At 39.9% G+C, this 27,487-nt stretch overlaps 1 protein-coding gene across 3 annotated transcripts in view; it reads right to left on the bottom strand.

The window, feature by feature from the left end:
* The window catches only part of LOC109556081 (guanylate-binding protein 7), a 56,597-nt gene extending 31,961 nt beyond the window's left edge, over nucleotides 1-24,636 (bottom strand). The window contains exons 1-2 of one of the 3 annotated variants that reach the window (XM_070780015.1): nucleotides 24,506-24,636; nucleotides 1,700-1,895 (exon numbers count right to left, since the gene is read on the bottom strand). In XM_070780015.1, coding sequence (XP_070636116.1) covers nucleotides 1,700-1,868 — 169 coding nt within the window. In that variant the 5' untranslated portion in view covers nucleotides 1,869-1,895; nucleotides 24,506-24,636. Of the gene's footprint in view, nucleotides 1-1,699; nucleotides 1,896-8,153; nucleotides 8,451-24,505 lie in introns of those variants that run through there. The other 2 variants (XM_070780007.1, XM_070780002.1) reach the window with 2 other exon arrangements.
* Between the last annotated feature and the right edge of the window lie 2,851 nt (nucleotides 24,637-27,487).

The following is a 27,487-nucleotide window of genomic DNA, read 5'->3' as shown; positions in this document are numbered from 1 at the left end:
CAATTTTGCTTGTTTGTTTGTTGTTGTTGTTGTTGTTGTTCTTCCTGTCATTTAACTGGGATAGCAGTGCCACAATTCAAGTTCTTTAAAACATAACTAGGTGATGGATTTCCTTAGTAGTGGAAATCACCTCCTTATTACCTGATGTTATCTTGAATAAAATAAAAAGGAATATTGTTGAAACACCTTGACTGTTGAAACATCTTTGACTGATATCATTTTTTAAGAGTTCTCAAATCTTTAATCATCAAAAAAATGACCTATTAATTATTTTAGCCTGGCAAAGAAAAAATGTTCTCCCCTGACTAGTTGTCAAGAATTCCTTAAAAGAAAGACAAATATAAAATGTTTAATTTGAGGCCAATGGGAGACTGTAAGCAAAAAGAAAGAGGAAGACAGGAAGAAGTCTATCTACAAGTACTACTTACCTGTAGTGAGGCAAATAATGTGCAACTGTACAGACACCAGATCAGCCAAAGCTAAAAAACTTCTTACCAAATTTTTATGATGATGTGGAGAATTCCAGTTACTGCTAATATGTACATAAATTGCACATAAAACTTGAAATACTGTTTGATATTATCTTGAAAGCCTGAAAACATATGGACTCCATGACCCAGCAGTGGCATTTCTGAGTATATCAAACAAGGGTAGCTAGTGTACACGTGCATCAGGATGTAGATACAGGAATATTCGCAACAGTGAACCCATAAATGTTGGAGCTACAAATAATACCAGTGTTCATCATCAATGAGTGAATAAATAAAATTTCCTATCCTCTGTCAATAGCGTACTCTACAGTGGTGAATATACATGAATTATAGATATGTATGACAGACTAGATGACCCTCATAAACTTCTTGTTGAGCTGAAGACGCAAGATCCCCATGATTGTCACAATGTAACTCCCTTTGTATTAAGTTTGAGCAATGCTTAACAAATGCAGAAACATAATATAAAGCCATTTTTAAAAAGGAAGAATGAAAGAATGCACCATGGAAGTCAAAACATGGGCGGGATCTAGTGAAGGTATGAGAGGGCATGATTAGGGATTTTGGGTGTTGAAGTATTTCTTGATCTGTGTAGTAATTACACAGATGATCACTTTAGGTTTATCAACTTTATTGTGTGTGTATATATATACATATATATATATATGTCTTATGCACTGTTCTATATGTAGTACAGCTCAGATAATAGAAAAGACTAAGTAGAGAAACAGGGGTATAATTTACCAAAGCTTGGAAATAAGGAAATTAAATGAAGCAAAAAATGATGGATGGTAGCTTCATTGAGATATGGGAGGTTGAGGAATTCATCTGTCTGTATTTCTTTACATCTCTTCTAAAAAACAAAGCGTGTTGAACAACATTTGTGTGCTATTTGAAATAACCTTGTCGTTTAGGGCAAAAGTGATGAAGGAGAAAGGAAGGGAGTCATTTTTGAAGATGAACCCTTGAGGAGATGGCAGTGGATGGGATTGGGACAAATTAGGCGGACATTTTGATGGGCCTGTGAACTCTCCAGTACTGGATAAAAGAGGGAACAATGTGGAGAGACAGGTTTGGAGATAAAAATTCAATGATGAGAATTAAGAAGTTGTTTTCAATGGGGGGAGTTAGAACATGGCAATAGAGGAGGATGATCAGCAGCCTGTGTTATCACTGTTTCCCAGCAAATGGTCCTGAACAATACTCACCGTGGTTCTGTCCTGCTAGGCGGTTCATCAGGTAGGACTTTCCTGTCCGATACAGCCCTGCGATGGCCACCACCACCAGAGGCTGAGATATCTGGTCAAGAATCTTCAGTGCTTTGGGATTTACTGATAATTTATTTTTCCAGTTTTCCACCAGATAGATGGGGTCCATTTTGGTAGGTCCAGCTGCAATGGGAACCTGTAACCCAGAGGAACAGCTTAGTAGACTATAAGATCTGGAAGTCATCTCTCACAGTGTACATTAGCCTTATGTTTGTGAAACTTACATATCAATTTTCCACGCTTTGCATGTTTCTAAAAGGTAAGTATTTAGCCAACCTGTGTCAAGGCCTGTACAGGTAAATTATGGAAATTATCTTATTGATCTTTAAGTGAACTCTAAAACAACCTTGGCTGCATGAGCCCTACAGTGAACAGAATGAGAAAACAAAGTATTGATGATGGAACCTTGAAAACACTAACATTTGGGGGGTACAGAGAGGCAGATGGGACATGAAGGAGATGAGGAGTGTTCAGAGATGATTTCTGGAGTGTCAGAATGATTTGGTCACTCATTAATTGTACAAATATTCACTGAGAAGCTACCATGCACTGAACACGGTTCTAGGGGCTCAGTATCAAACTGAAGAAAATGGATAGAAACCTCTGCCTCATGGTACTCTATTCCAGTGGTGGAAACAAATAATATAGAAAGCAAAACCTATATATATATATATATATATATATATGTAAGGCTTGTACATGCTCAGCCATATCCAACTCTTTGCCACCCCATGGACTGTAGCTTGCTAGCATTCTCTGTCCTTGGGATTTTTCCAGGCAAGAATACTGGAGTGGATTGCCACTTACTACTCCAAGAGATCTTCCCAACCCAGGGAGCAAACCCATGTCTCCTGCATTGGTGGGCAGATTCTTTAACACTGAGCCACCTGGGGAGCCCTATATGTACATGAGAGGGCAATGGCCTATGGAACACTGTGGGTTGAATTTATGGAGAGAGTATCCAGGGAAGACCTTGACAATAAAGGAAAGATGAAGGTGATCAGTGTCCTCATCCTTTGATGAGGACAGACAGATGCAGGGAAGCAGTGGGAGCAGGAACAGGCTGGAAGAGGAGGGTCAGTGAGAGAAAGAAATTGAGGTAAAGAATGCAGCTTCCTCTCGAACAAACACAACAGAATTTAAGGTACCTACACAATGTTGTTCATGTAAGAATTAATTTATTAACAGAAATTGTAGGACATTTCTTAAGCAGATAGAGAAGAGAAGCAAGCAACCAGGGTGTTGTCAGATCTGCCTAGATATGTCAGAGTCTCACATCTGGGCTAGCTTCTACTTTAAATAATTTCATTACAATGGTAGGGTGTTTTATGATCTCAAGAGTCAGACTGCAGTAGCAGTCAGAGAGCTTGGATTGTCCCTTTATTTTCTCAAAGACTATACTAAGCAACGTCCACATGTTGCCATACTTTATGAACTGTGTGATGACTGGGAAGATTAATTTCTCTGTGCCTCAAGTTTCTCTTCTGTAAAGTGGTGACATGAAAAGTAAAGATCAATCTGTCATTAAGGTCGTTGTTGTTCAGTTGCTAAGTTGAGTCCAACTACAGCATGCTAGGCTTCTTTGTCCTTCACTATCACCCGGAGTTTGGTCAAAATCATGTCCATTGAGTCAGTGATGCTATCTAACCATTTCATTCTCTATCATTTCTTCTCCTCCTGCCCTAAATCTTTCCCAGCATCAGGGTCTTTTCTAGGCGGCATTTTGCATGAGGGGGCCAAAGTATTGGAGCTTCAGCTTCAGCATCAGTCCTTCCAATGAATATTCAGGGTTGATTTCCTTTAGGATTGACTGGTTTGATCTCCTTGCAGTACAAGGGACTCTCAAGAGTCTTCTCCAGCACCACAATTTGAAAGCATAAATTTTTTGGCACTCAGTCTTCTTTATGGTCCAACTCTCACATCCATACATGACTACTGGATAAACCATAGCTTTGACTATACACACCTTTTTTGGCAAAGCGACATCTTTGCCTTTTAATATGTTGTCTATGTTGTCATAGCTTTCCTTCCAAGGAGCAAGTTTTTTTTTGTTTTTTTTTTTTTTTTAATTTCATGACTACAGTCACTATCTGCAGTGATTTTAGAGCCCATGAAAATAAAATCTGTCACTGCTTCGACTGGATGCCATGATTTTAGTTTTCTGAATGAGTTATGTCAGCTTTTTCACTCTCCTCTTTGACCCTCATGAAGAGACTGTTTAGTTCCTCTTCAATTTCTGCCATTAGAGTGGTATCATCTGCATATCTGAGGCTGTTGATATTTCTCCTGGCAATCTTGATTCCAGCTTGTGATTCATCCAAAACAGCATTTTGCATGATGTACTCTGCATATACATTATTAATAAATAAGCGGGGTGTCAATATAAAGCCTTGTCATCATCCTTTCCCAATTTTGAACCAGTCCATTGTTCCATGTCCAGTTCTAACTGTTGCTTCTTGACTTGAATACTCAAGGTTTCTCAGGAGGCATTTAAGGTGGTCTGATATTCATGTCTCTTGAAGAATTTTCCATGGTTCTTTATGATCCACACAGTCAAAGGCTTTAGCATAGTCAATGAAGCAGAAGTAGATTTTTTATTTTTTAAATTCCCTTGCTTTTTCTATGATCCAACAGATGTTGGCAATTTGATCCCTGGTTCCTCTCCCTTTTCTAAATCCAGTTTGTACACCTGGAACTTCTTATTTCATGTATGGCTGAAGCCAAGCTTGAAGGGTTTTGAGCATTACCTTGGTAGCATGTGAAATGAGAGAGAGTGGACAATAGTTTGAGCAATCTTTGGCATTGCCCTTCTTTTTCACTGGAATGAAAACTGACCTTTTCCAGTCCTGGGGCCACTGCTGGGTTTCCAAATTTGCTGATATATTGAGTGCAGCACTTTAATAGCACCACCCTTTGGGATTTGAAATACCTCAGCTGGAATTCCATCTCCTCCATTAGCTTTGTTCGTAGTAATGCTTCCTTAGGCCCACTTGACTTCACACTCCAGGATATCTGACTCTAGGTAAGTGATCACTCCATCGTGGTTACCTAGGACATTAAGTTTTTTTGTGTGTAGGTCTTCTGTGTATTCTTGCCACTTCTTCTTAATCTTTTCTGCTTCTGTTATGTCCTTACTGCTTCTGTCCTTAATTGTCCCCATGTTTGCATGAAATGGTTCTCTCGATATCTCCAATTTTCTTGAAGAGATCTCCAGTCTTTTCCATTCTATTGTTTTCCTCTATTTCTTTGCATTGTTCACTTAAGAACGCTTTTTTATTTCTCCTTGTTATTCTCTAAAACTCTGCATTCAGTTGGGTTTATCTTTTCCTTTCTCCCTTGCCTTTCACGTCTTTTCTTTTCTCAGCTATTTGTAAGGCCTCCTCAGACAACCACTTTGCTTTTTGCATTTCTTTTTTTTGCGGGGGGAGGGAGAGGGATTGTTTTTGTCATTTCCTCCTGTACAGTGTTATGAATCTCTGTCCATAGTTCTTCAGGTATTGTATCACATCTAATCCTTTGTATCTATTTATCACCTCCAGCGTATAATCAAGGGCTTCCCTCATAGAGCAGTCAGTAAAGAATCTGCCTGCAAAGCAGGAGATCTGCATTCAATTTCTGGGTTGGGAACATCCCCTGGAGAAGGAATTGGCAACCTACTCTAGTATTCTTGCCTGGAGAATAATCCCATGCACAGAGGAGCCTGGCAGACTACAGTCCATAAGATCACAAACCAAAACACTGTATAATCCTAAGGGATTTTATTTAGGTCATACCTAATGGACTAGCAGTTTTCACTACTTTCTTCAATTTAAGCCTTATCTTTTTCAATAAAGAGCTCATGATCTGAGCCACAGCCAGCTCTAGGTCTTATTTTTGCTGACTGTATAGAGCTCATCCAATATGGGCTGGAAAGAATATATCAGTCTGATTTCAGTATTGACTATCTGGTGATGTCCCTTCACCATGACAACAAGGCTATGATCCATGTAGGTAGTGGGGTCATTAGGAGGATTACATATCTCATAATGCTTACCATACTCTTAAAATTATACAAGCATATAGTCAATCCTATACAATTTTACAATTGTGTGTTTCTGAAGTCTGGGAGGGTAATTTCTGAATGAAAGGGGAGAGTTGGCTTTGGCCTGAGAAAGTGACACTTCCTTCCCTGGTTGCAGCAGTGGGAGGACACAGCCCAAGAGGAAGATGAGCAGGCTGGGAGGCCCAAGCAGTAACAACTGAGAGGGAGAACAGCAACGGGGGAAGAGTCAGGCTGGAGGAGCTGAAAGCTGCCCCGAGATGTCCAAGTACAGGTTCTGGAGTTGGGCTGCCAGGGTTCAAACCTGAGGGTTCAAGTCACTTATTGTCTGTTGAAACCTTGAGAAAGGAACTTACGTGCAAAGCCTCCATTTTCCTACCGGTGTTATAGGAAAAACAGTAATTCCTGCCTGATTTATTACTATACACATGGTAAGATATAAGTTCTCAGAAAGTTTTTAAAACTTTTCCTGCATTAATGTATGACTTCAAGAGTAAATAGGTTGGACAATATGTTATAATGTGTTGGTACATTCTGTAAGTTGCAATTTGCCAAGAAATATAAGTTATCTAAAATCTCTCAGTCAGGAAAAATCATGAATTTGCTCAAAAGAATTCCTCTCTAAAATTTCTCCTTCTCTCACTCTCTCTTACTCTTTTTTCTTTTTTTCTACAGTGGATGGGGACCAGAGACAGAGCAGTAAAATGACCTTTTACTGCTGTGTTAGGTGAAAATTAATAAAAGGAATCTTCACTCAAATGGAATCAGCAGGCCAGAAAGAAGACCTCTCACACAGTACCACTGGAGATCCCCAAGGAAAAAATCTTCAACAGGAGATTCTCCAGTGAGAGTCCCCAACAGGAAAAAGTATGCCTCACATCTCCTAGAAGAACCCAGGAGTACCCCAGCAACCCAGCCAAGGGAAAAGGGTCATTACCTTGAACTCTCACTTTCCTCCAATGGACTTTCTTTTAAAACAATCCTTTCCAACTTACTACTTTTCTTTATAAAATAAGACAGAGAAACTTCCTCTTTTTCTTGGTTGAATTTGCCCCATGTCTTTTGCTACAGGTTGCTTGTCCCAAATGACAATTCCCCTGCTATTCCTGAGTAAATCCATTTTTACTTGAAAAATCACTATTTTTAAGGTGAACAGATTTAAGCAACAGGAATAGTAGCATTCACTTCTGAGTCAGAATATTCATAAAACTTTGTAGGAGACCATAAATTTACCATGTACTTTTTTTTTTTAATTAAAAATATTCTGAGGTTTTCAAACCAAGAAACTTCAAAACTAAATAGAATGAAATAGTGTTACTAGATGGCAGAAAATGATGAACAGTTTCCAATGGTTACTATTCAGTAGAGTTATCTGAAGTGATAGTTAAAAGTACCCCACACTCTGTATTTTCAGCAAGCATCAGAAGTTATAAGAGGCAGTATTTGTACGGGCCAGGTATTAAAAAAAAAAAAAAAAAAAGCATGGTAAATACACATGAATAGGCTTACAGTTAGTGTTTTTTCATTAAGAATGAGATTGAACTATTTCAAATAATAGTTTTGTATTATTCAAAATATTAAATGTTAAGAAAAAAATAATCCACTGTTAATCTGTTAGGATTTAAATTGTCTGTGGACTACCACTAGTGCCCAGCGGGGTGCAGTCATGATGGAGGGGGCTGGAGGAGGAGACTGCACCCAGGGCTTCTGCGAGTGGGCTGGGAGTTTGGGCCCTCAGTCCTAAAAAGGACTTCAGCCCCTTTTTCTCAGAAAATGAAGCATACTCTCTTCCTTGTCCCATGCCAGATTTTTGCTCCAGCCCTGCTTAGGGGGTTTCCTTGGACAACAAGGAGATCAAACCAGTCAATCTAAAAGAAATTCAATTCTGAATATTGATTGGAAGGACTATTGCTGAAGCTAAAGCTCCAATATTGGCTACCTGATGTGAAGAGCCAACATATTGGAAAAGACCCTGATGCTGGGAAAGATTGAGGGCAGAAGCAGAAGGGGTGAAAGAGGATGAAATGGTTGGATGGCATCATGGACTCAATGGACATGAGTTTGAGCAAACCCCAGGAGGTAGTGGAGGCTGGGGTGCTTCAGCCCATGGGGTCGCAGAGAGTCAGACACCATCTTAGCAGCTGAACAACAGCAACTAGTACATGCTCCAGGAAGAGCAGAGCATCAGGGTGACATGCCTCAAAGCCAACCAACTCTGAGCTGCTTGAGCTACGCTCTGACCCCACGGGGCCATCCTTGCCTCCCCTCCCCCAGGATAGGGCCTGCACTGGGGGATTTTATTGTTGTTATTTAACAGAAGAGTGCTTGGAAGGTCAAGCTTAGGAGCAAACTTACTTGGAGCAGACACTGCAGCTGGGAGTCAAGTCAGCTGCTCCGGATCGCCCCTAGGGCTCATTTTGCTTCTGTCTCCTCTGGATACTGCTCTTATTCAGAAGCTGAAAAGCCAGTTGGTTATTAAAAGTCACCCGGTGTGGGTGGGGTTTATGAGAATCGAAACTGAAAAGACAGAAGGACTTGTATTTTTTTTTCCCTTTCCTGGAGGCAGTAACCTAGATGCCTTCCAGGAAAGCCAGGGAGATAACGGTTCCTCCCTGCCTGGCTGGGTAAACCCAACTTCGTCCCTCCTCCACAGGTGACTTAGGCATTCCTGACCCCACAGTGAATGAGACCCAAATAATGGTAGGATGAGAGTTCAACAGCCTGTCTCTCAGGGGTGTTTTTATGAAAGAAGGGGTTTATTTATTAATTTTTTTTTTCAGTTGAAAAGCCTTTAATTCTTTTATTTTTCTCTTTCCTTTTTAAAAAAGTATTTTCTTTTTAACTCGGTCATTTCTTTCTTCACTGGAGAAGAAAATGGCAACCCACTGCAGTGTTCCTGCCTGGAGAACTCCATGGACAGAGGAACCTGTGTATTTAACCCTTGATTTTATAGCCCAGAAATATTCACTGTTTTTTGTTTGCTTGTTTTTTTCCTGCTCTTTTACTAAGGTGGATCCACATTTGGGGTTTGGGGGTTGATTCAGATTTCTTCCATTCTTTTCTATATCCTAAGGTGTTGTACTAACCTACAAGTTAAAAGCTTGACTGCTGCTGTTAGGGAACCAGGTTCTTTTGCCCAAGGAGCCACAAGCCAAAACACTGAGACACCAAGGTTTGCAGCAGAGGCCACCCAGTAAGGAGGCAAGAGAACAAGTCTCAGGTCTGCCTCCCAAGAGGACAGGGGCTTAGAATATTAACAGGAGCAAGAAGCAGAATGGTCTTATGCCTTAGAGAAAAGTGATTGGTGGTAAGGAAAAGTGAGATAATTGGTGTTCTGTGCAAGTTTATCTTGGTTACATGCTTCTTCATGGGACATGTGCAAATACAGAGGATTTGGTGTGAAACAGGTTGGTGAATTTTGGGCTGTGATGACAGTGGATCACCTATGGGACAAAAAGTCTCTTCTGTGCAGATTCTGATGAGCTGTATTGGTTTGACCTGGTATCGACCAGTTTTATTGTGTTACAATAGGAGTTTTCAAACAACCTGTTCCCTTACCTGCTGTTCTGTAAAAGGAGCTCAAGAATTTCACTTAGTCACCAGTTTCTGTTACAGGTCTTTAACCCTGTGAATCAGGGTTTGGTTATCTGCCAGGAGCCAGCACGGGAGTTCCCACCCATGACAAAGGTCATGCGGAGAGGATTTGACATGCAAAGGCGAATCAGAACTCGAGAGGCCCCCTGGACCTGCCCAAGCATCTACCCCAAAACCAAAATCTGTCTGTTTTGCTATTTCACGACTTTCACCAACTCTTCTGACATTAACGGGGGGCTATCCCCGATCACCTTTCTCTGAAGAAAATCAACTTAGAGCTCTAGTTAATAAGTCTCCTGGGCATAATAGGAGTGTTTCAGTTCAAACCCCTCTGATGACTTTCTAGCTTGCCTGACAGGTTTGTTCGGACTCCTGCAGCTACGCATGTGATTGTTCACAGCCTCCCAACCATGAGAGGCATGGGAAGCTTAAGATATATTGTCTTCCCCACCCTCCTCAGCATTTACTTGTAGACTTTTCAATGATGACCGTTCTGACTGGTATGAAGTAGTACCTCATCATAGTTTTGATTTGTGATATTGAGCATCTTTTCTTATGGCTCTTGGCCACCTGTATGTCTTTGGAGAAATGATGTTTAGGTCTTCTCACTTTTATGATTTTGTTTGTTTTTTTTTTTTGATGTTGAGCTGCATGTTGGTTGCATAATTTGCAGATATTCTCTCCCATTCTGTAGGTTGTCATTTTGTTTTGTTTATGGTTTCCCTTGCTGTGCAAAAGCTTACAAGTTTGACTAAGTCCCATTTGTTTATTTTTGCTTTTATTTCTTTGGCCTTGGGAAACTGACCTAAGAAAACATTGGTACAATTTTATGTCAGAGTTTTGCCTGTGTTCTTTTCTAGAAGTTTTATAATGTCATGTCTTATTGAAGTCTTTAAGCCATTTTGAGTTTATTTTTGTGTCTAGTAAAAGGGAGAAAAAAAATAAAAGGGAGTGTTCTAACTTCAAAAAAAAAAAAAAGCTATTCTAACAGTGCAGAGCTTCTCAGAGAGTTAAAATTGTTAGAATAGAACTAGTAGAGGATTTCTTTTTTGAGCTAGTGCCTGTTGCCAAGTTTCCATATCTCTTACCTACTGTGTCCCTGGGAGTGTATTGATTAATATAGTTGGTATATAGAAATGTAAGGAGTAGCTTTAATGTTTGTAACCTTGGACCCTTGAGTTAATTCTTTTCTTGTTATAAGCCACCACACTTTTGCCCTATAGGCATGCAACTTTATCTAATGCTTTCAGAGGGTGGCGCCTGACTTTAGAATAATCACCTTTAGAGAAAATAAGTTTTCTGATTGACTAACCATTATTCAGAAGAAAGGGTCATAAAATGTTAACAGGCCTCCTGGCCAGAAGATGATGTAAATCACCTAAAGCCTTTGCATATGATAAGTTTTCAGAAAGAAAGCCTGGCTTCGATAAGAGTCAAGGACTGCTGACCTTGCATGACTCCGCACCCCCTCTTATCCTCTATGCACAACTTAAGTTATAAAAGCTACTTTGGAAAATAAAGTTGGGGGCCATGCTCATCAAACTTAGTCTCCCCATGTTGTTCTTTCTTGTTTCCTTTTCTCTCCTTTTCTTCTCTGTTCTTCCTTCAGGATGACTAATTTGGAGCACAGGGGCCCTCTGAGACCATTTATTTGCCCGGGCTTCTAAGACCCACTCGAGAAGGTGCCTAAGGTGGGGCACTTTCCGCGATTTGAGAGGGCGCCTGTGGCCTCCATGGTCAGTGCAATCCTGATGTCCCAGGTTTTATTGGCTTTCTGCGTAAACCAGTTAGTTCAAGCCTCTGTCTCTTTCTCCTTTTATCTATCCTTTCGCCAATGTCATCCTCCCGAGGCAATCCCTGGATCCAACCGGGGCTGGGCACCGGTAGTTATCCCATCTGTACCTAGACGGCAATGAGGAGAAAGGAAGGACAGGCAGAATGTAGTCTCAAAGTTCTATGGCCAAGACTCCCCAGGAGCTAGTGCTTTGGCACGTATTCCATATGCAGACTTTTCTAGCTGCAAAATCAGCTAGAACAGTATTAAAATCCTTAGTCAGATTGCCATATGCTTATTTTATAAAATAAAATGATACTGTATTTGGAGCTGCAGAGCGTGTTGTAACTGTAAAGGTATATGTGACAATATCAGGGACAGATTTTTCTAGAATTCTGAGACTACACTGGGTAGATTCAAGACTTAAATCCAATCTGGGAAAATTACTGTGGCCATATAATTCCTGAGCCACCAAGACTGATTTAGGGGGGAGATTAAATACGTGAACTGTGAACTTCCAGATGTTCAAGCTGGTTTTAGAAAAGGCAGAGGAACCAGAGATCAAATTGCCAACATCCGCTGGATCAGCGAAAAAGCAAGAGAGTTCCAGAAAAACATCTATTTCTGCTTTATTGACTAGGGTAAAGCCTTTGACTGTGTGGATCACAATAAACTGTGGAAAATTCTTCAAGAGATGGGAATACCAGACTACCAGACCTGCCTTTTGAGAAACCTGTATGCAGGTCAGGAAGCAACAGTTAGAGCTCGACAGGGAACAACAGACTGGTCCCAAATAGGAAAGGAGTATGTCAAGGCTGAATATTGTCATCCTGTTTATTTAACTTATATGCAGAGTACATCATGAGAAACGCTGGCTAGAAGAAGCACAAGCTGGAATCAAGATTGCTGGGAGAAATATCAATAACCTCAGATATGCAGATGACACCACCTTTATGGCAGAAAGTGAAGAGGAACTAAAAAGCCTCTTGATGAAAGTGAAAGAGGAGAGTGAAAAAGTTGGCTTAAAGCTCAACATTCAGAAAACGAAGATCATGGCATCTGGTCCCATCACTTCATGGGAAATAGATGCGGAAACAGTGGAAACACTGTCAGACTTTATCTTTTTGGTCTCCAAAATCACTGCAGATGGTGACTGCAGCTATGAAATTAAAAGACACTTACTCCTTGGAAGAAAAGTTATGACCAACCTAGATAGCATAGTCAAAAGCAGAGACATTACTTTGCCAACAAAGGTCTGTTTAGTCAAGGCTATGGTTTTTCCTGTGGTCATGTATGGATGCGAGAGTTGGACTGTGAAGAAAGCTGAGCACCAAAGAATTGATGCTTTTGAACTGTGGTGTTGGAGAAGACTCTTGAGAGTCCCTTGGACTGCAAGGAGATCCAACCAGTTCATTCTGACAGAGATCAGTCCTGGGTGTTCTTTGGAAGGACCGATGCTAAAACTGAAACTCCAGTACTTTGGCCACCTCATGAGAAGAGTTGTCTCATTGGAAAAGACTCTGATGCTGGGAGGGATTGGGGGCAGGAGGAAAAGGGGATGACAGAGGATGAGATGGCTCAATGGCATCACCGACTTGATGGACGTGAGTTTAAGTGAACTCCAGGAGATGGTGATGGACAGGGAGGCCTGGCATGCTGCTATTCATGGGGTCACAAAGAGTCGGACATGACTGAGTGACTGAACTGAACTGAGGCATATGACCTAAAATAGATAAAATTAATCATTTCTCAGTTACATGGATCCAAGAAAAAAAATTTTTTTTTGCTCTTGCTCTTGTTCTGTTTCTCTGAATCTCTTCTCTTGTTTTCATCAACTTTTTGTTGTTGTCAGTGAGGGTATAAAGATTTGTGTTTCTAGATGAAGACTGTAAGCCACTCAGATATGTTTGGCTCTGGAACGTGATATATACTATTACCAAAGTATCTACAAGTGTTATATGAAAACAGACTATAGTGTGTGAGAGTAATACATATAGCAGCATATAAAAATAGATTTTAAGAGCAAAAATGCCTGTCTATAGGCATGCAGAAATTTGAAGACAATTTCAGCTTTATAGGAGACATAATATTGTTGTATATGTATGTACCTTGTGGCTCAGCTGGTAAAGAAGCCACCTGCAATGTGGGAGACCTGGGTTTGATCCCTGGGTTGGGAAGATCCCCTGGAGAAGGGAAAGGCTACCCACTTCAGTATTCTGGCCTGGAGAATTCCATGGACTATACAGTCCATGGGATCACAAAGAGTCGGACACGACTAAATGACTTTCACTTTCACTTTATAATATGGCTTCCAACAAATTGAGAAATGGCAGAACTGAAAGAATAGGGAAAGTCACAATTTTTTAGGACACACTTATCCCACTTCAGAGATTAATTAATAGAACGAACACACAAAATCAGTAATGATGTTGAAGACTTGAAGTGAAGTGAAGTGTTAGTCACTCAGTCATGTCTGACTCTTTGCAACTCCATGGACTGTAATTCATCAGGCTCCTCTGTCCATGGAATTCTCCATCAAGAGTACTGGTGTGGGTTACCACTTTATTCTCCAGGGGAATATTCTTGACCCATATCTCCTGCATTGTAGGCAAATTTTTTAACATCTGAGCCACCAGAGAAGCCCAAAGCTTTGAAGAGGATAATTAGCAAATTGAATAAATATTTAGTATGCTTATAATTGTGATCAAACACTGTAGAAAACATTTTTTCAGGTTAACAAATTAAAGTTAAGCAGAGTATACCAATTTACCATAATATTATGTTAAAAAAATATTCCCTGGTGGCTCAGATGGTAAAGAATCTGCCTGAAATGCAGGAGACCCAGGTCCAATCCCTGGGCTGAAAAGATCCCCTGGAGAAGGGAATTGCTACCCATTCCACTATTCTTGCCTGGAGAATCCCATGGACAAAGGAGCCTGGTAGGCTATAGTCCATGAGGTTGCAAAGAGCTGGACACGACTGAGCAACTAACACTTTCACTTTTCAATGTTATAAAACAGTGACAAAAAGATAACTGAAGATTCTTATATTTTTATGTTATAATTCTAAATAATCTATACACCACAAAGAATTTTATTTTGAAAAATAGAAAATATTTTTAAATGAGCAATACTGATAATACTATATTTCAGACTTCAAGATGCAGTTAAATCACTAATTTCAGTGAAATTCATATCCTCAGGCCATAAACTAGTAAAGAATTAAAGTAGAAAACAAGCTAAATATCAACCTCTTCAAGTGATCCAAATGCAGAAAAAGTAGAAGAAACCAAAATAAAAGCAAAACAGACTTGGTGAAGTAGAAAACCACTATATAATAAGAGAGTCAAAGCAACCAAAATGTTTGTAAAATTGGTAGTTTATGAAATTGGTAAACTTAGAGTGACTAATTAAGAGAAATGAGATCCATGTTCCAAACTACTAAGAATCCAAAATGTCTCAAGAGAACATTGCTCCAATCTGAAAAGAAAAAAAAGGCCAAATAATCTATAAAATCATTCTTTTAAAAACCTATCCCAAGTTAGGTCACAAAGCAAGAAGATAGAATTTCAAAGAGTTGCAATCCCTTTTGAGAAGATGAGCTACATAAACAAGTTATCTTTTATCTGATTACAGATATTAGAATAACAAAAATTTTAATAAACTTCCTGAATATTGCACAATGGCCAGAATCCCCAATAAACCTTGACATAAGAGAAATTCACACATACTCATATAAAATCTTCCATTGGCCTCCATCAGGTATCATAAGAAATAGTAGATGGAGGGCAGGAGATATGCAATAAGCTTTGTTGGGCAGACTGACTGAGTTTTTCAAGGTTTGAGGTGCAATAGATTTACCTGGAAAACCTAAGAGTATGCAGGCATTCAACAAAGCCTTGCATTGAGTAAATAAACAACAACAACAACAAAACAAAAACAGCAGTCTACCATTGGAATAGGTCAAGAGCACAGAGACTGCCCACAAGACAAGTATGCAGGGTCTGCTAAAGGTTGAGGATGGAACAGGAAAACTAAAAGAGTCTTCTGGTGCTTCAGGTCTTCCACTACAAATAGTAGAATTCCACTGGAGGAATGTGAAGCTTGTGGTGGACTTGATGTAGTGTAGCAACAACAAAACTCAGCACAGATGTATTACTACACTGAATAAATGCCCCCCACAATCATCCTAACCAAAATAGAGGTTGTGCTATTTTTCAACTATAAATCTTATTATCTCAATATCCACTTTTTTTTTACAGTGCTAAGCATATAATAAAAATGGAGTCAAGCAAAAACAAGAAACAAACAAAAACAAACAAACAAAAAAATCCAAGTTAAAACTATGCATCATAATGAGATAAGACAAAGAACAGAAACAATATCAGAAATAAACCTAATGTGGAACAATCGGGGCCTTTGAAATCACTATTACTATGTTGAAAAATCTCCTGGAAAGGTGAATGACACACATGAACACACTAAAATTTTTCAAAGACTGCATGCTATTAACAGAGTTAAATGGAAATCCTATAAAAGTAAAGCACAATATCAGTGACTAAGAATTCTTTTAAAGGAATTAACAGAAAATATATGAACAAATTGGTGGAAAGAACCATACAATCTGAGACAGATCGATAGTCATTAACCACATGGAAACACAGAAATAGAGAGAAAAAAATATTCTGAGCCTTCAATAGTTTAGGATATCCCCCAGTACAATGACAAAAGGTTTCCGTGCACATAACTGGAAAAATAAAAATAGAAGAAGTAAAGAAAGAGGCAGGAAAAATACTTGAAGAGAAAATTTCCCAAAATTAATAAAAGAGACAAATGACCAATCAAAGGTTCACAGAACCCCAAACAAAACAAATATAAGATAAATACGGCCTTGCGCCCCACAGACTAGTAATAAAAGCCAATTATGAACAGAAAATCTTAGAGACAAGCAGTGAAAAAAGAAACATTACATACAAAAGAGCAAAAACTAGGCTTGGAAAGAAACATTGCTGGAAATTACATAAGCTAGGAGAAAGTGGAATAACATTTCTTTTAAAGTGTTGAATGAAAAATGTCAACCAGAATAATCTACAGAGTAACAATGCCTTTAAAGTGAATGCAAAAGACTTTTAAACTATAGCATTTGTATGTACCCTATTGGTGGGAATGTAAATTGATGGAGCCACTATGAAAAACAGTATGAAAGTTCCTCAAAAGACTAAAAATATAACTACCATAGCAAGGGTATGGTATGGGCATGGTACGTGGTATGAATTTATGTAAGCATTACACTCATTCATGATTGTTCTGGGCTCATGAACTAATCACTTCCTAAAGGCCCCACCACCAAAACCAGCACATTGGGCATAAGTTTTTCAACATATGATATTTGGGGAGACATACTGATTTAGATGGTAGTATAAAAGGATATCCAATCAGTCCATTCTGAAGAAGATCAGCCCTGGGATTTCTTTGGAAGGAATGATGCTAAAGCTGAAACTCCAGTACTTTGGCCACCTCATGTGAAGAGTTGACTCATTGGAAAAGACTCTGATGCTGGGAGGGATTGGGGGCAGGAGGAGAAGGGGACGACAGAGGATGAGATGCTGGATGGCATCACTGACTCGATGGACGTGAGTCTAAGTGAACTCCAAGACATGGTGATGGACAGAGAGGCTTGGCGTGCTGCGATTCATGGGGTCGCAAAGAGTCGGACACGACTGAGCTACTGAACTGAACCGAACTGATAAAAGTTCCCTAGGGCAGGCAGGGGTCCCAACTCCCCTCACCCCCTGCTGCAGACTGGTACTAGTCCATGCCTGTTAGGAACTTTGCTGCACAGCAGGAGGTGAGCTGCAGGGCAAGAAAGGGAAGCTTCATGTGCCACTCCCCATCACTAGTATCACCGCTTGAACTATCCTCTACCTCCACTCCCATTGTCTTCCATAAGACCAGTCCCTGGTTCCAAAACGTATCGGGACCACTCTTCTAGGGAAACCAAAAGATAGCAAAGAGACAAAAACATTAACAGTAAGGAAATTTTATTTCCTGACACAGCAGCCAAAACAAGTGGTAAACACAATCTAACCTGTTGACCGTTAACATAAAACCTCACACTATAGACGTATTTACTTCAGGTCCTTCAAAATAATAAACTATGCCAGCTTTCAACAAAAAAATTACTAGACATGCTGAAAGGCATAAAAGCAGTCTGAAGCATCAAATCAAGTATCAGAACCAGACTCAGACAAGGCAATTTGCAAATAATTTGCAAATTATCAGACAGCTAAATTTAAAATTACTGTGACTAATATGCTAAGAAATCTAATGGAGAAGAGGAAAATGTGAATGAACAAGTGAGTAATGTAGGGAGAGAAATGGAAACTCCCACAATTGTAAGGAGATACAAGAAACTAAAAACATGCTGACAGAATGAAGAATGTCTTTGGTGGGTTCATCAGTAGACTGAACATGATTGGGACGGACTCAGTGAATTTGGAGGTGTGTCAATAGAAACTTTCAAATTGAAAAGCACATCATATTCAACTACAGAAAATCAAAGGCAAAGAGAAAATCTTGAAATAAGCCAAAGAGATTTTATTTTACTCATAGAAGCACTAGGGTAAGAATTATATCAGACGTCTCCTTTGAAAGCATACAAGCAAGAAGAGAATGGAGTGAAATAATCAAAATCTTGAAAGAAATAGCAACACCAAATTAGAATTCTGTGTCTACTGAAATTATTCTTCTGAGTGAAGGAGAAATAAGTACTTCCTCAGACAAACAAAAATTGAGGGAATCTCTCACCAGGAACCCTGATTTGTAAGAAATGTTTAAAGTTCTTCAGAGGAGGAAAATGATATATCAGAAATTTGGATCTACATAAAGACTGGAAGAGCACTGAAGGAGGAATAAATGGCAAGAAAATAAAAATATATTTCTCTTATTCTAAGTTGATCTAACATACAACAATTTATTAAAGCAATAATAGCGCCAGTGTATTTGAAGATTGAAGAGTATGTATGAGTGAAATGAATTATAGCAATGATACAAAAGACCAGAGAGAAGAGTTAGGAATATTTTGTTATTTTAAGGTGCTTGTGCTATTGGTGATGTGGTATAGTGTTATTTGACACTGTTATTTAACATGGATTGGTTAGAAATGTATATTGCAATTTCTAGGGCAAACAGTTTAAAACAATTTTTTAAAGGGTATAATTGCTATGCTAAGAAAGGATAGAAAATAGAATCATATAAAAAGCATAATTAAAACCAAAAGTTAGAAAAGGAGTGAAAGATAAAATAGTGACAAAGATATGGGCAATGAATAGTGAAAAGTATAAAGTCAGGTGGATATTAATCCTACTTTATCAGTAATCAATTTCAATATCAATAGTCTAAATACACCAATTAAAAGACAGAGACTGTCAGAGTGGATTAAAAACACAAAACTCAATTATCTGTTGTGTACAAGAAAACCACTTTAGGATTGACTGGTTTGAGAGCAAGTGTTTTTTGTTTGTTTTATTTTTTTATTTTTTTTTTTACTTTACAATATTGTATTGGTTTTGCCATACATCAACATGCATCCACCACCGGTGTACACGTGTACCACATACTGAACCCCCCTCCCACCTCCCTCCCTATACCATCCCTCCAGGTCATCCCAGTGCACCAGCCCCAAGCTTCCTGTATCCTGCATCAAACCTGGACTGGCGATTAGTTTCTTATAGCATATTATACATGTTTTAATGCCATTCTCCCAAATCATCCACCCCTCCCTCTCACACAGAGTCCAAAAGACTGTTCTATACATCTGTTTCTCTTTTGCTGTCTCGCATACAGGGTTGTCATTACCATCTTTCTAAATTCCATATATATGCGTTAGTATACTATATTGGTATTTTTCTTTCTGGCTTACTTCACTCTGTATAATAGGTTCCAGTTTCATCCATCTCATTAGAACTGATTCAAATGTATTCTTTTTAATGGCTGAGTAATACTCCATTGTGTATATGTACCACAGCTTTCTTATCCATTCATCTGCTGATGGACATCTAGGTTGCTTCCATATCCTGGCTATTATGAACAGTGCTGCGATGAACATTGGGGTACACATGTCTCTTTCAATTCTGGTTTCCTCAGGGTGTATGCCCAACAGTGGGATTGCTGAGTCATGTGGCAGTTCTATTTCCAGTTTTTTAAGGAATCTCCACACTGTTCTCCATAGTGGCTGTACTAGTTTGCATTCCCACAAATAATGTAAGAGGATTCCCTTTTCTCCACAACCTCTCCAGCGTTTATTGCTTGTAGACTTTGGGATCGCAGCCATTCTGACTGGCGTGAAATGGTACCTCATTGTGGTTTTGATTTGCATTTCCCTGATAATGAGTGATGTTGAGCATCTTTTCACATGTTTGTTAGCCATCTGTATGTCTTCTTTGGAGAAATGTCTATTTAGTTCTTTGGCCCATTTTTTGACTGGGCGGTTTATTTTTCTGAAATTGCGCTGAAGGCGTTGTTTGTATGTTTTTGAGATTAGTTGCTTGTCAGGTGCTTCATTTGCTATTATTTTCTCCCATTCTGAAGGCTGCCTTTTCATCTTGTTTACAGTTTCTTTTGTTGTGAAGAAGCTTTTAATTTTAATTAGATCCCATTTGTTTATTTTTGCTTTTGTTTCCAATATTCTGGGAGGTGGGTCATAGAGGATCCTACTGTGAAGTATGTCGGAGAGTGTTTTGCCTATGTTGTCCTCTAAGATTTTTATAGTTTCTGGTCTTATGTTTAGATCTTTAATCCATTTTGAGTTTATTTTTGTGTATGGTGTTAGAAAGTGTTCTAGTTTCATTCTTTTACAAGTGGTTGACCAGTTTTCCCAGCACCACTTGTTAAAGAGATTATCTTTTCTCCACTGTATATTCTTGCCTCCTTTGTCAAAGATAAGGTGTCCATAGGTGTGTGGGTTTATTAATTTCATGACTGCAGTCACTATCTGCAGTGATTTAGAGCCCATGAAAATAAAATCTGTCACTGCTTCGACTGGATGCCATGGTCTTAGTTTTCTGAATGTTGAGTTTTAAGTCAACTTTTTCACTCTCCTCTTTCTCCCTCATGAAAAACTCTTTAGTTCCTCTTCAATTTCTGCCATTAGAGTAGTATCGTCTGCATATCTGAGGCTGTTGATATTTCTCCTAGCCATCTTGATTCCAGCTTGTGATTCATTCAAACCAGCATTTTGCATCATGTACTCTGCATATACATTATTAATAAATAAGCAGGATGTCAATATAAAGCCTTGTCATCATCCTTTCCCAATCTTGAAACAGTCCATTGTTCCATGTCCAGTTCTAATTGTTGCTTCTTGACTTGCATACAGGTTTCTCAGGAGGCATTTAAGGTGGTCTGATATTCATGTCTCCTGCAGATTTTTACACAGTTTTTTATGATCCACACAGTCAAAGCCTTTAGCATAGTCAATGAAGCAGAAGTAGATCTTTTTGTTTTTGTTTTGGAATTCCCTTGCTTTTTCTATGATCCAACAGATGTTGGCAATTTGATCCCTGGTTCCTCTCCCTTTTCTAAATCCAGTTTCTACATCTGGAAGTTCTCATTTCATGTACGGCTGAAGCCAAGCTTGAAGGATTTTGAGCATTTCCTTGCTAGCATGTGAAATGAGAGACTGGACAGTAGTTTGAGCATTCTTTGTCATTGCCCTTCTTTTGGATTGGAATGAAAACTGACCTTTTCCAGTCCTGGGGCCACTGCTGGGTTTCCATATTTGCTGATATATTGAGTGCAGCACTTTAATAGCACCACCCTTTAGGATTTGAAATAGCTCAGCTGGAATTCCACCTCCTCCACTAGCTTTGTTCATAGTAATGCTTCCTAAGGTGCACCTGACTTCACACTCCAGGATATCTGACTCTAGGTGAGTGATCACTCCATCGTGGTTATCTAGGACATTAAGTTTTTGTGTGTGTAGGTCTTCTGTGTATTCTTGCCACCTCTTCTTAATCTCTTCTGCTTCTGTTACTGCTTCTATCCTTAATTGTGCCCATGTTTGCATGAAATGGTTCTCTCGATATCTCCAATTTTCTTGAAGACATCTCCAGTCTTTACCATTCTATTGTTTTCCTCTATTTCTTTGCATTGTTCACTTAAGAAGGCCTTTTTATTTCTCCTTGTTATTCTCTGAAACTCTGCATTCAGTTGATCTTTTCCTTTCTCCCTTGCCTTTCACGTCTTTTCTTTTCGCAGCTACTTGTAAGGCCTCCTAAGATAACCACTTTGCTTTCTTGCAGTTCTTTTTTTTTTTTTTTTTTTTTTTTGCGGGGGAGGGGATTGTTTTCGTCATTGCCTCTCGTACAATGTTATGAATCTCTGTCCATAGTGCTTCAGGTACTCTATCAGATCTAATCTTTTGAATCTATTTATCACCTCCAGTGTATAATCAAGGGCTTCCCTTGTGGCGCAGTCAGTAAAGAATCTGCCTGCAAAGCAGGAGATCTGCGTTCAATTTCTGGGTTGGGAACATCCCCTGGAGAAGGAATTGGCAACCCACTCTAGTTTTCGTGCCTGGAGAATAATCCCATGCACAGAGGAGCCTGGCAGGCTACAGTCCGTAGGGTCACAAACCAAACCAGTCTCCTAAGGGGATATATTTAGGTCATACCTAATGTACTAGCAGTTTTCACTACTTTCTTCAATTTAAGCCTTAACTTTTTCAATAAAGATCTCATTATCTGAGCCACAGTCAGCTCTAGGTCTTGTTTTTGCTGACTGTATAGAGATCCATCAATCTGGGCTGCATAGAATATATCAATCTGATTTTAGTATTGACTATCTGGTGATGTCCCTTCACCATGAAAAGGCTGTGATCCATGTAGGTATTGGGGTCATTAGGAGGATTACATATGTCATAATGCTTACCATACTCTTCAAGTTATACAAGCACATAGTCAATCCTATTTAATTTTACAATTGTGTGTCTCTGAAGACTGGGAGGGTAATTTCTGAATGAAAGGGGAGAGTTGGCTTTGGCCTGAGAAAGTGACACTTCCTTCCCTGGTTGCAGCAGTGGGAGGACACAACCCAAGAGGAAGATGAGCAGGCTGGGAGGCCCAAGCAGTAACAACTGAGAGGGAGAACAGCAACGGGGGAAGAGTCAGGCTGGAGGAGCTGAAAGCTGCCCCGAGATGTCCAAGTACAGGTTCTGGAGTTGGGCTGCCAGGGTTCAAACCTGAGGGTTCAAGTCACTTATTGTCTGTTGAAACCTTGAAAAAGGAACTTATGTGCAAAGCCTCCATTTTCTTACCAGTGTTATAAGAAAAACAGTAATTCCTGCCTGATTCATTACTATACAGATGGTAAGATATGAGTTCTCAGAAAGTATTAAAACTTTTCCTGCATTAATGTATGACTTCAACAGTAAATAAGTTGGACAATATGTTATAATGTGTTGGTGCATTCTGTAAGTTGCAATTTGCCAAGAAATATAAGTTATCTAAAATCTCTCAGTCAGGAAAAATCATGAATTTGCTCAAAAGAATTCCTCTCTGAAAATTCTTCTTCTCTCACTCTCTCTTACTCTTTTTTTTTTTCTTCCTACAGTGGATAGGGAGCAGAGACAGCAGTAAAATGACCTTTTACAGCTGTGTTAGGTGAAAATTAATAAAAGGAAACTTCACTCAAATGGAATCAGCAGGCCAGAAAGAAGACCTCTCACACAGTACCACTGGAGATCAGTTATGAGAATTGACAATCACAAATCCCAAGGAAAAAATCTTCAACAGGAGATTCTCCAGTGAGAGTCCCCAACAGGAAAAAGTATGCCTCACATCTCCTAGAAGAACCCAGGAGTACCCCAGCAACCCAGCCAAGGGAAAAGGGTCATTACCTTGAACTCTCCCTTTTCTCCAATGGACTTTCTTTTAAAACAATCCTTTCCAACTTACTACTCTTCTCTATAAAATAAGACAGAGAAACTTCCTCTTTTTCTTGGTTGAATTTGCCCCATGTCTTTTGCTACAGGTTGCTTGTCCCAAATGACAATTCCCCTGCAATTCATGAGTAAACCCATTTTTACTTGAAAAATCACTATTTTTAAGGTGAACAGTTTTAAGCAACAAATACAGTAGCATTCACTTCTGAGTCAAAATATTCATAAAGCTTTGGTAGGAGTCCATGAGTTTACAGTGTATTTTTTTTTAATTAAAAATATTCTGAGGTTTTCAAACCAAGAAACTTCAAAATTAAATAACTAGAATGAAATAGGGTTACTAGGTGGCAGAAGATGATGAACAGTTTCCAATGGTTACTATTCAGTAGAGTTATTTGAAGTGATAGTTAAAAGTACCCCACACTCTGTATTTTCAGCAAGCATCAGGAGTTATAAATGGCAGTATGGTATTGACCAGGTATTTAAAAAAAAAAAAAAAAGCATGGTAAATACACATGAATGGGCTTACAGTTAGTATTTTTTCATTAAGAATGAGATTGAATTATTTCAAATAATAATTTTGTATTATTCAGATTATTGAATGTTAAGAAAAAAAAATCCACTGTTAATCTGTTAGGATTTAAATTGTCTGTGGACTACCACAAGTGCCCAGCGGGATGCAGTCATGATGGAGGGGGCTGGTGGAGGAGACTGCACCCAGGGCTTCTGCGAGGGGGCTGGGAGTTTGGGCCCTCAGTCCTAAAAAGGACTTCAGCCCCTTTTTCTCAGAAGATGAAGCATACTCTCCTCCTTGTCCCATGCCGGACTTTTTGCTCCAGCCCTGCTTAGGGGGTTCCCTTGGACAACAAGGAGATCAAACCAGTCAATCCTAAAGGAATTCAATTCTGAATATTCATTGGAAGGACTTCATTGGAATTCATTCATTCATTCACAGTTGCTGAAGCTAAAGTTCCAATATTGGCTACCTGATATGAAGAGCCAACATATTGGAAAACACCCTGGTGTTGGGAAAGATTGAGGGCCGAAGCAGAAGGGGTGAAAGAGGATGAAATGATTGGATGGCATCATGGACTCAATGGACATGAGTTTGAGCAAACCCCAGGAAGTAGTGGAAGCTGGGGTGCTGCAGCCCTTGGGGTCGCAAAGAGTTGGACACCATCTTAGCGGCTGAAAAACAGCAACTGCTACATGCTCCAAGAGGAGCAGAGCATCAGGGTGACATGCCTCAAAGCCAACCCACGCTGAGCTGCTTGAGCTATGCTCTGACCCCACAGGGCCATCCTCGCCTCCCCTCCCCCAGGATAGGGCCTGCACTGGGGGATTTTATTGTCGTTATTTAACAGAAGAGTACTTGGAAGGTCAAGTTTAGGAGCAAACTTACTTGGAATAGACACTGCAGCTGGGAGTCAAGTCAGCTGCTCTGGATCGCCCTTAGGGCTCCTCTTGCTTCTGGCTCCTTTGGATACCGCTCTTATATTCAGCAGCTGAAAAGCCAGTTGGTTATTAAAAGTCACCCCGTGTGGGTGGGGTTTATGAGAATCGAAATTGAAAGGACAGAAGGACTTCTTTTTTTTTTTCCCCCTTTCCTGGAGGCAGTAACCTAGATGCCTTCCAGGAAAGCCAGGGAGATAAGGGTTCCTCCCTGCCTGGCTGGGTAAACCCAACTTCGTCCCTCCTCCACAGGTGACTTAGGCATTCCTGACCCCACAGTGAATGAGACCCAAATAATGGTAGGATGAGAGTTCAACAGCCTGTCTCTCAGGAGTGTTTTTGTGAAAGAAGGGATTTTTTAATTAATTTTTCTCAGTTGAAAAGCCCTTTAATTAGTTTATTTTTCTCTTTCCTTTTTAAAAAAAGTATTTTCTTTTTAACTCGGTCATTTCTTTCTTTACTGGAGAAGGAAATGGTAACCCACTGCAGTGTTCCTGCCTGGAGAATTCCATGGACAGAGGAACCTGTGTATTTAACCTTGATTTTATAGCCCAGAAATATTCACTGTTTTTTTTTTTTTCTGTTCTTTTACTAAGGTGGATCCACCTTTGGGGTTTGGGGGTTGATTCAGATTTCTTCCATTCTTTTCTGTATCCTAAGGTGTTGTACTAACCTACAAGTTAAAAGCCTGACTGCTGCTGTTAGGGAACCAGGTTCTTTTGCCCAAGGAGCTACAAGCCAAAACACTGAGACACCAAGGTTTGCAGCAGAGGCCACCCAGTAAGGAGGCAAGAGAACAAGTCTCAGGTCTGCCTCCCAGGAAGACAGGTGCTTAGAATATTGACAGGAGAAAGAAGCAGAATGGTCTTAGGCCTTAGAGAAAGGTGATTGGTGGTAAGGAAAAGTGAGATAATTGGTGTTCTGTGCAAGTTTATCTTGGTTACATGCTTCTTCATGGGACATGTGCAAATACAGAGGATTCAGTGTGAAACAGGTTGGTGAATTTTGGGCTGTGATGACAGTGGGTCGCCTATGGGACAAAAAGGTCTCTTCTGTGCAGATTCTGATGAGCTGTATTGGTTTGACCTGGTATCGACCAGTTTTATTTTGTTACAATAGGAGTTTTCAAACAACCTGTTCCCTTACCTGCTGTTCTGTAAAAGGAGCTCAAGAATTTCACTTAGTCACCAGTTTCTGTTACAGGTCTTTAACCCTGTGAATCAGGGTTTGGTTATCTGCCAGGAGCCAGCACGGGAGTTCCCACCCATGACAAAGGTCATGCGGAGAGGATTTGACATGCAAAGGCGAATCAGAACTCGAGAGGCCCCCTGGACCTGCCCAAGCATCTACCCCTAACCCAAAATCTGTTTTGCTATTTCACGACTTTCACCAACTCTTCTGACATTAACGGGGGGCTACCCCGATCACCTTTCTCTGAAGAAAATCAACTTAGAGCTCTAGTTAATAAGTCTCCTGGGCATAATAGGAGTGTTTCAATTCAAACCCCTCTGATGACTTTCTAGCTTGCCTGACAGGTTTGTTTGGACTCCTGCAGCTACGCATGTGATTGTTCACAGCCTCCCAACCACCAGAGGCACTGGAAGCTTAAGATATTCTAACAGTGCAGAGCTTCTCAGAGAGTTAAAATTGTTCGAATAGAACTAGTAGAGGATTTCTTTTTTGAGCTACTGCTTGTTGCCAAGTTTCCATATCTCTTACCTACTGTGTCCCTGGGAGTGTATTGATTAATATAGCTGGTATATAGAAATGTAAGGAGTAGCTTTAATGTTTGTAACCTTGGACCCTTGAGTTAATTCTTTTCTTGTTATAAGCCACCACACTTTTGCCCTATAGGCATGCAACTTTATCTAATGCTTTCAGAGGGTGGCGCCTGACTTTAGAATAATCACCTTTAGAGAAAATAAGTTTTCTGATTGACTAACCATTATTCAGAAGAAAGGGTCATAAAATGTTAACAGGCCTCCTGGCCAGAAGATGATGTAAATCACCTAAAGCCTTTGCGTATGATAAGTTTTCAGAAAGAAAGCCTGGCTTCGGTGAGGGTCAAGGACTGTTGACCTTGCATGACTCTACACCCGCTATTATCCTCTATGCACAACTTGAGTTATAAAAGCTACTTTGGAAAATAAAGTTGCGGGCCATGCTCATCAAGCTTAGTCTCCTCATGCTGTTCTTTCTTGTTTCCTTTTCTCTCCTTTTCTTCTCTGTTCTTCCTTCAGGATGACTAATTTGGAGCACAGGGGCCCTCTGAGACCACTTATTTGCCTGGGCTTCTAAGACCCACTCGAGAAGGTGCCTAAGGTGGGGTACTTTCCGCAATTTGAGAGGGCGCCTATGGCCTCCATGGTCAGTGCAATCCTGATGTCCCAGGTTTTATTGGCTTTCTGCGTAAACCAGTTAGTTCAAGCCTCTGTCTCTTTCTCCTTTTATCTATCCTTTTGCCAATGCCGTCCTCCCGAGGCAATCCCTGGATCCAACCGGGGCTGGCCACCGGTAGTTATCCCATCTGTACCTAGACGGCAATGAGGAGAAATGAAGGACAGGCAGAATGTAGTCTCAAAGTTCTATGGCCAAGACTCCCCAGGAGCTAGTGCTATGGCACATATTCCCTATGCAGACTTTTCTAGCTGCAAAATCATCTAGAACAGTATAAAAATCCTTAGTCAGATTGCCATATGCTTATTTCATAAAATAAAATGGTACCGTATTTGGAGCTGCAGAGCGTGTTGTAACTGTAAAGGTATATGTGACAATATCAGGGACAGATTTTTCTAGAATTCTGAGACTACACTGGGTAGATTCAAGACTTAAATCCAAGTTGGGAAAATTACTAAGGCCCTATAATTCCTGAGCCATCAACATTGATTTAGGGGGTGATTAAATACGTGAACCGTGAACTTCCAGATGTTCA

Source organism: Bos indicus, chromosome 3 (assembly GCF_029378745.1).
Source record: "Bos indicus isolate NIAB-ARS_2022 breed Sahiwal x Tharparkar chromosome 3, NIAB-ARS_B.indTharparkar_mat_pri_1.0, whole genome shotgun sequence".
Taxonomy (NCBI): domain Eukaryota; kingdom Metazoa; phylum Chordata; class Mammalia; order Artiodactyla; family Bovidae; genus Bos; species Bos indicus.
Note: the sequence above shows the minus strand (reverse complement) of the source record. Positions and strands in the feature narration are given on the sequence as shown.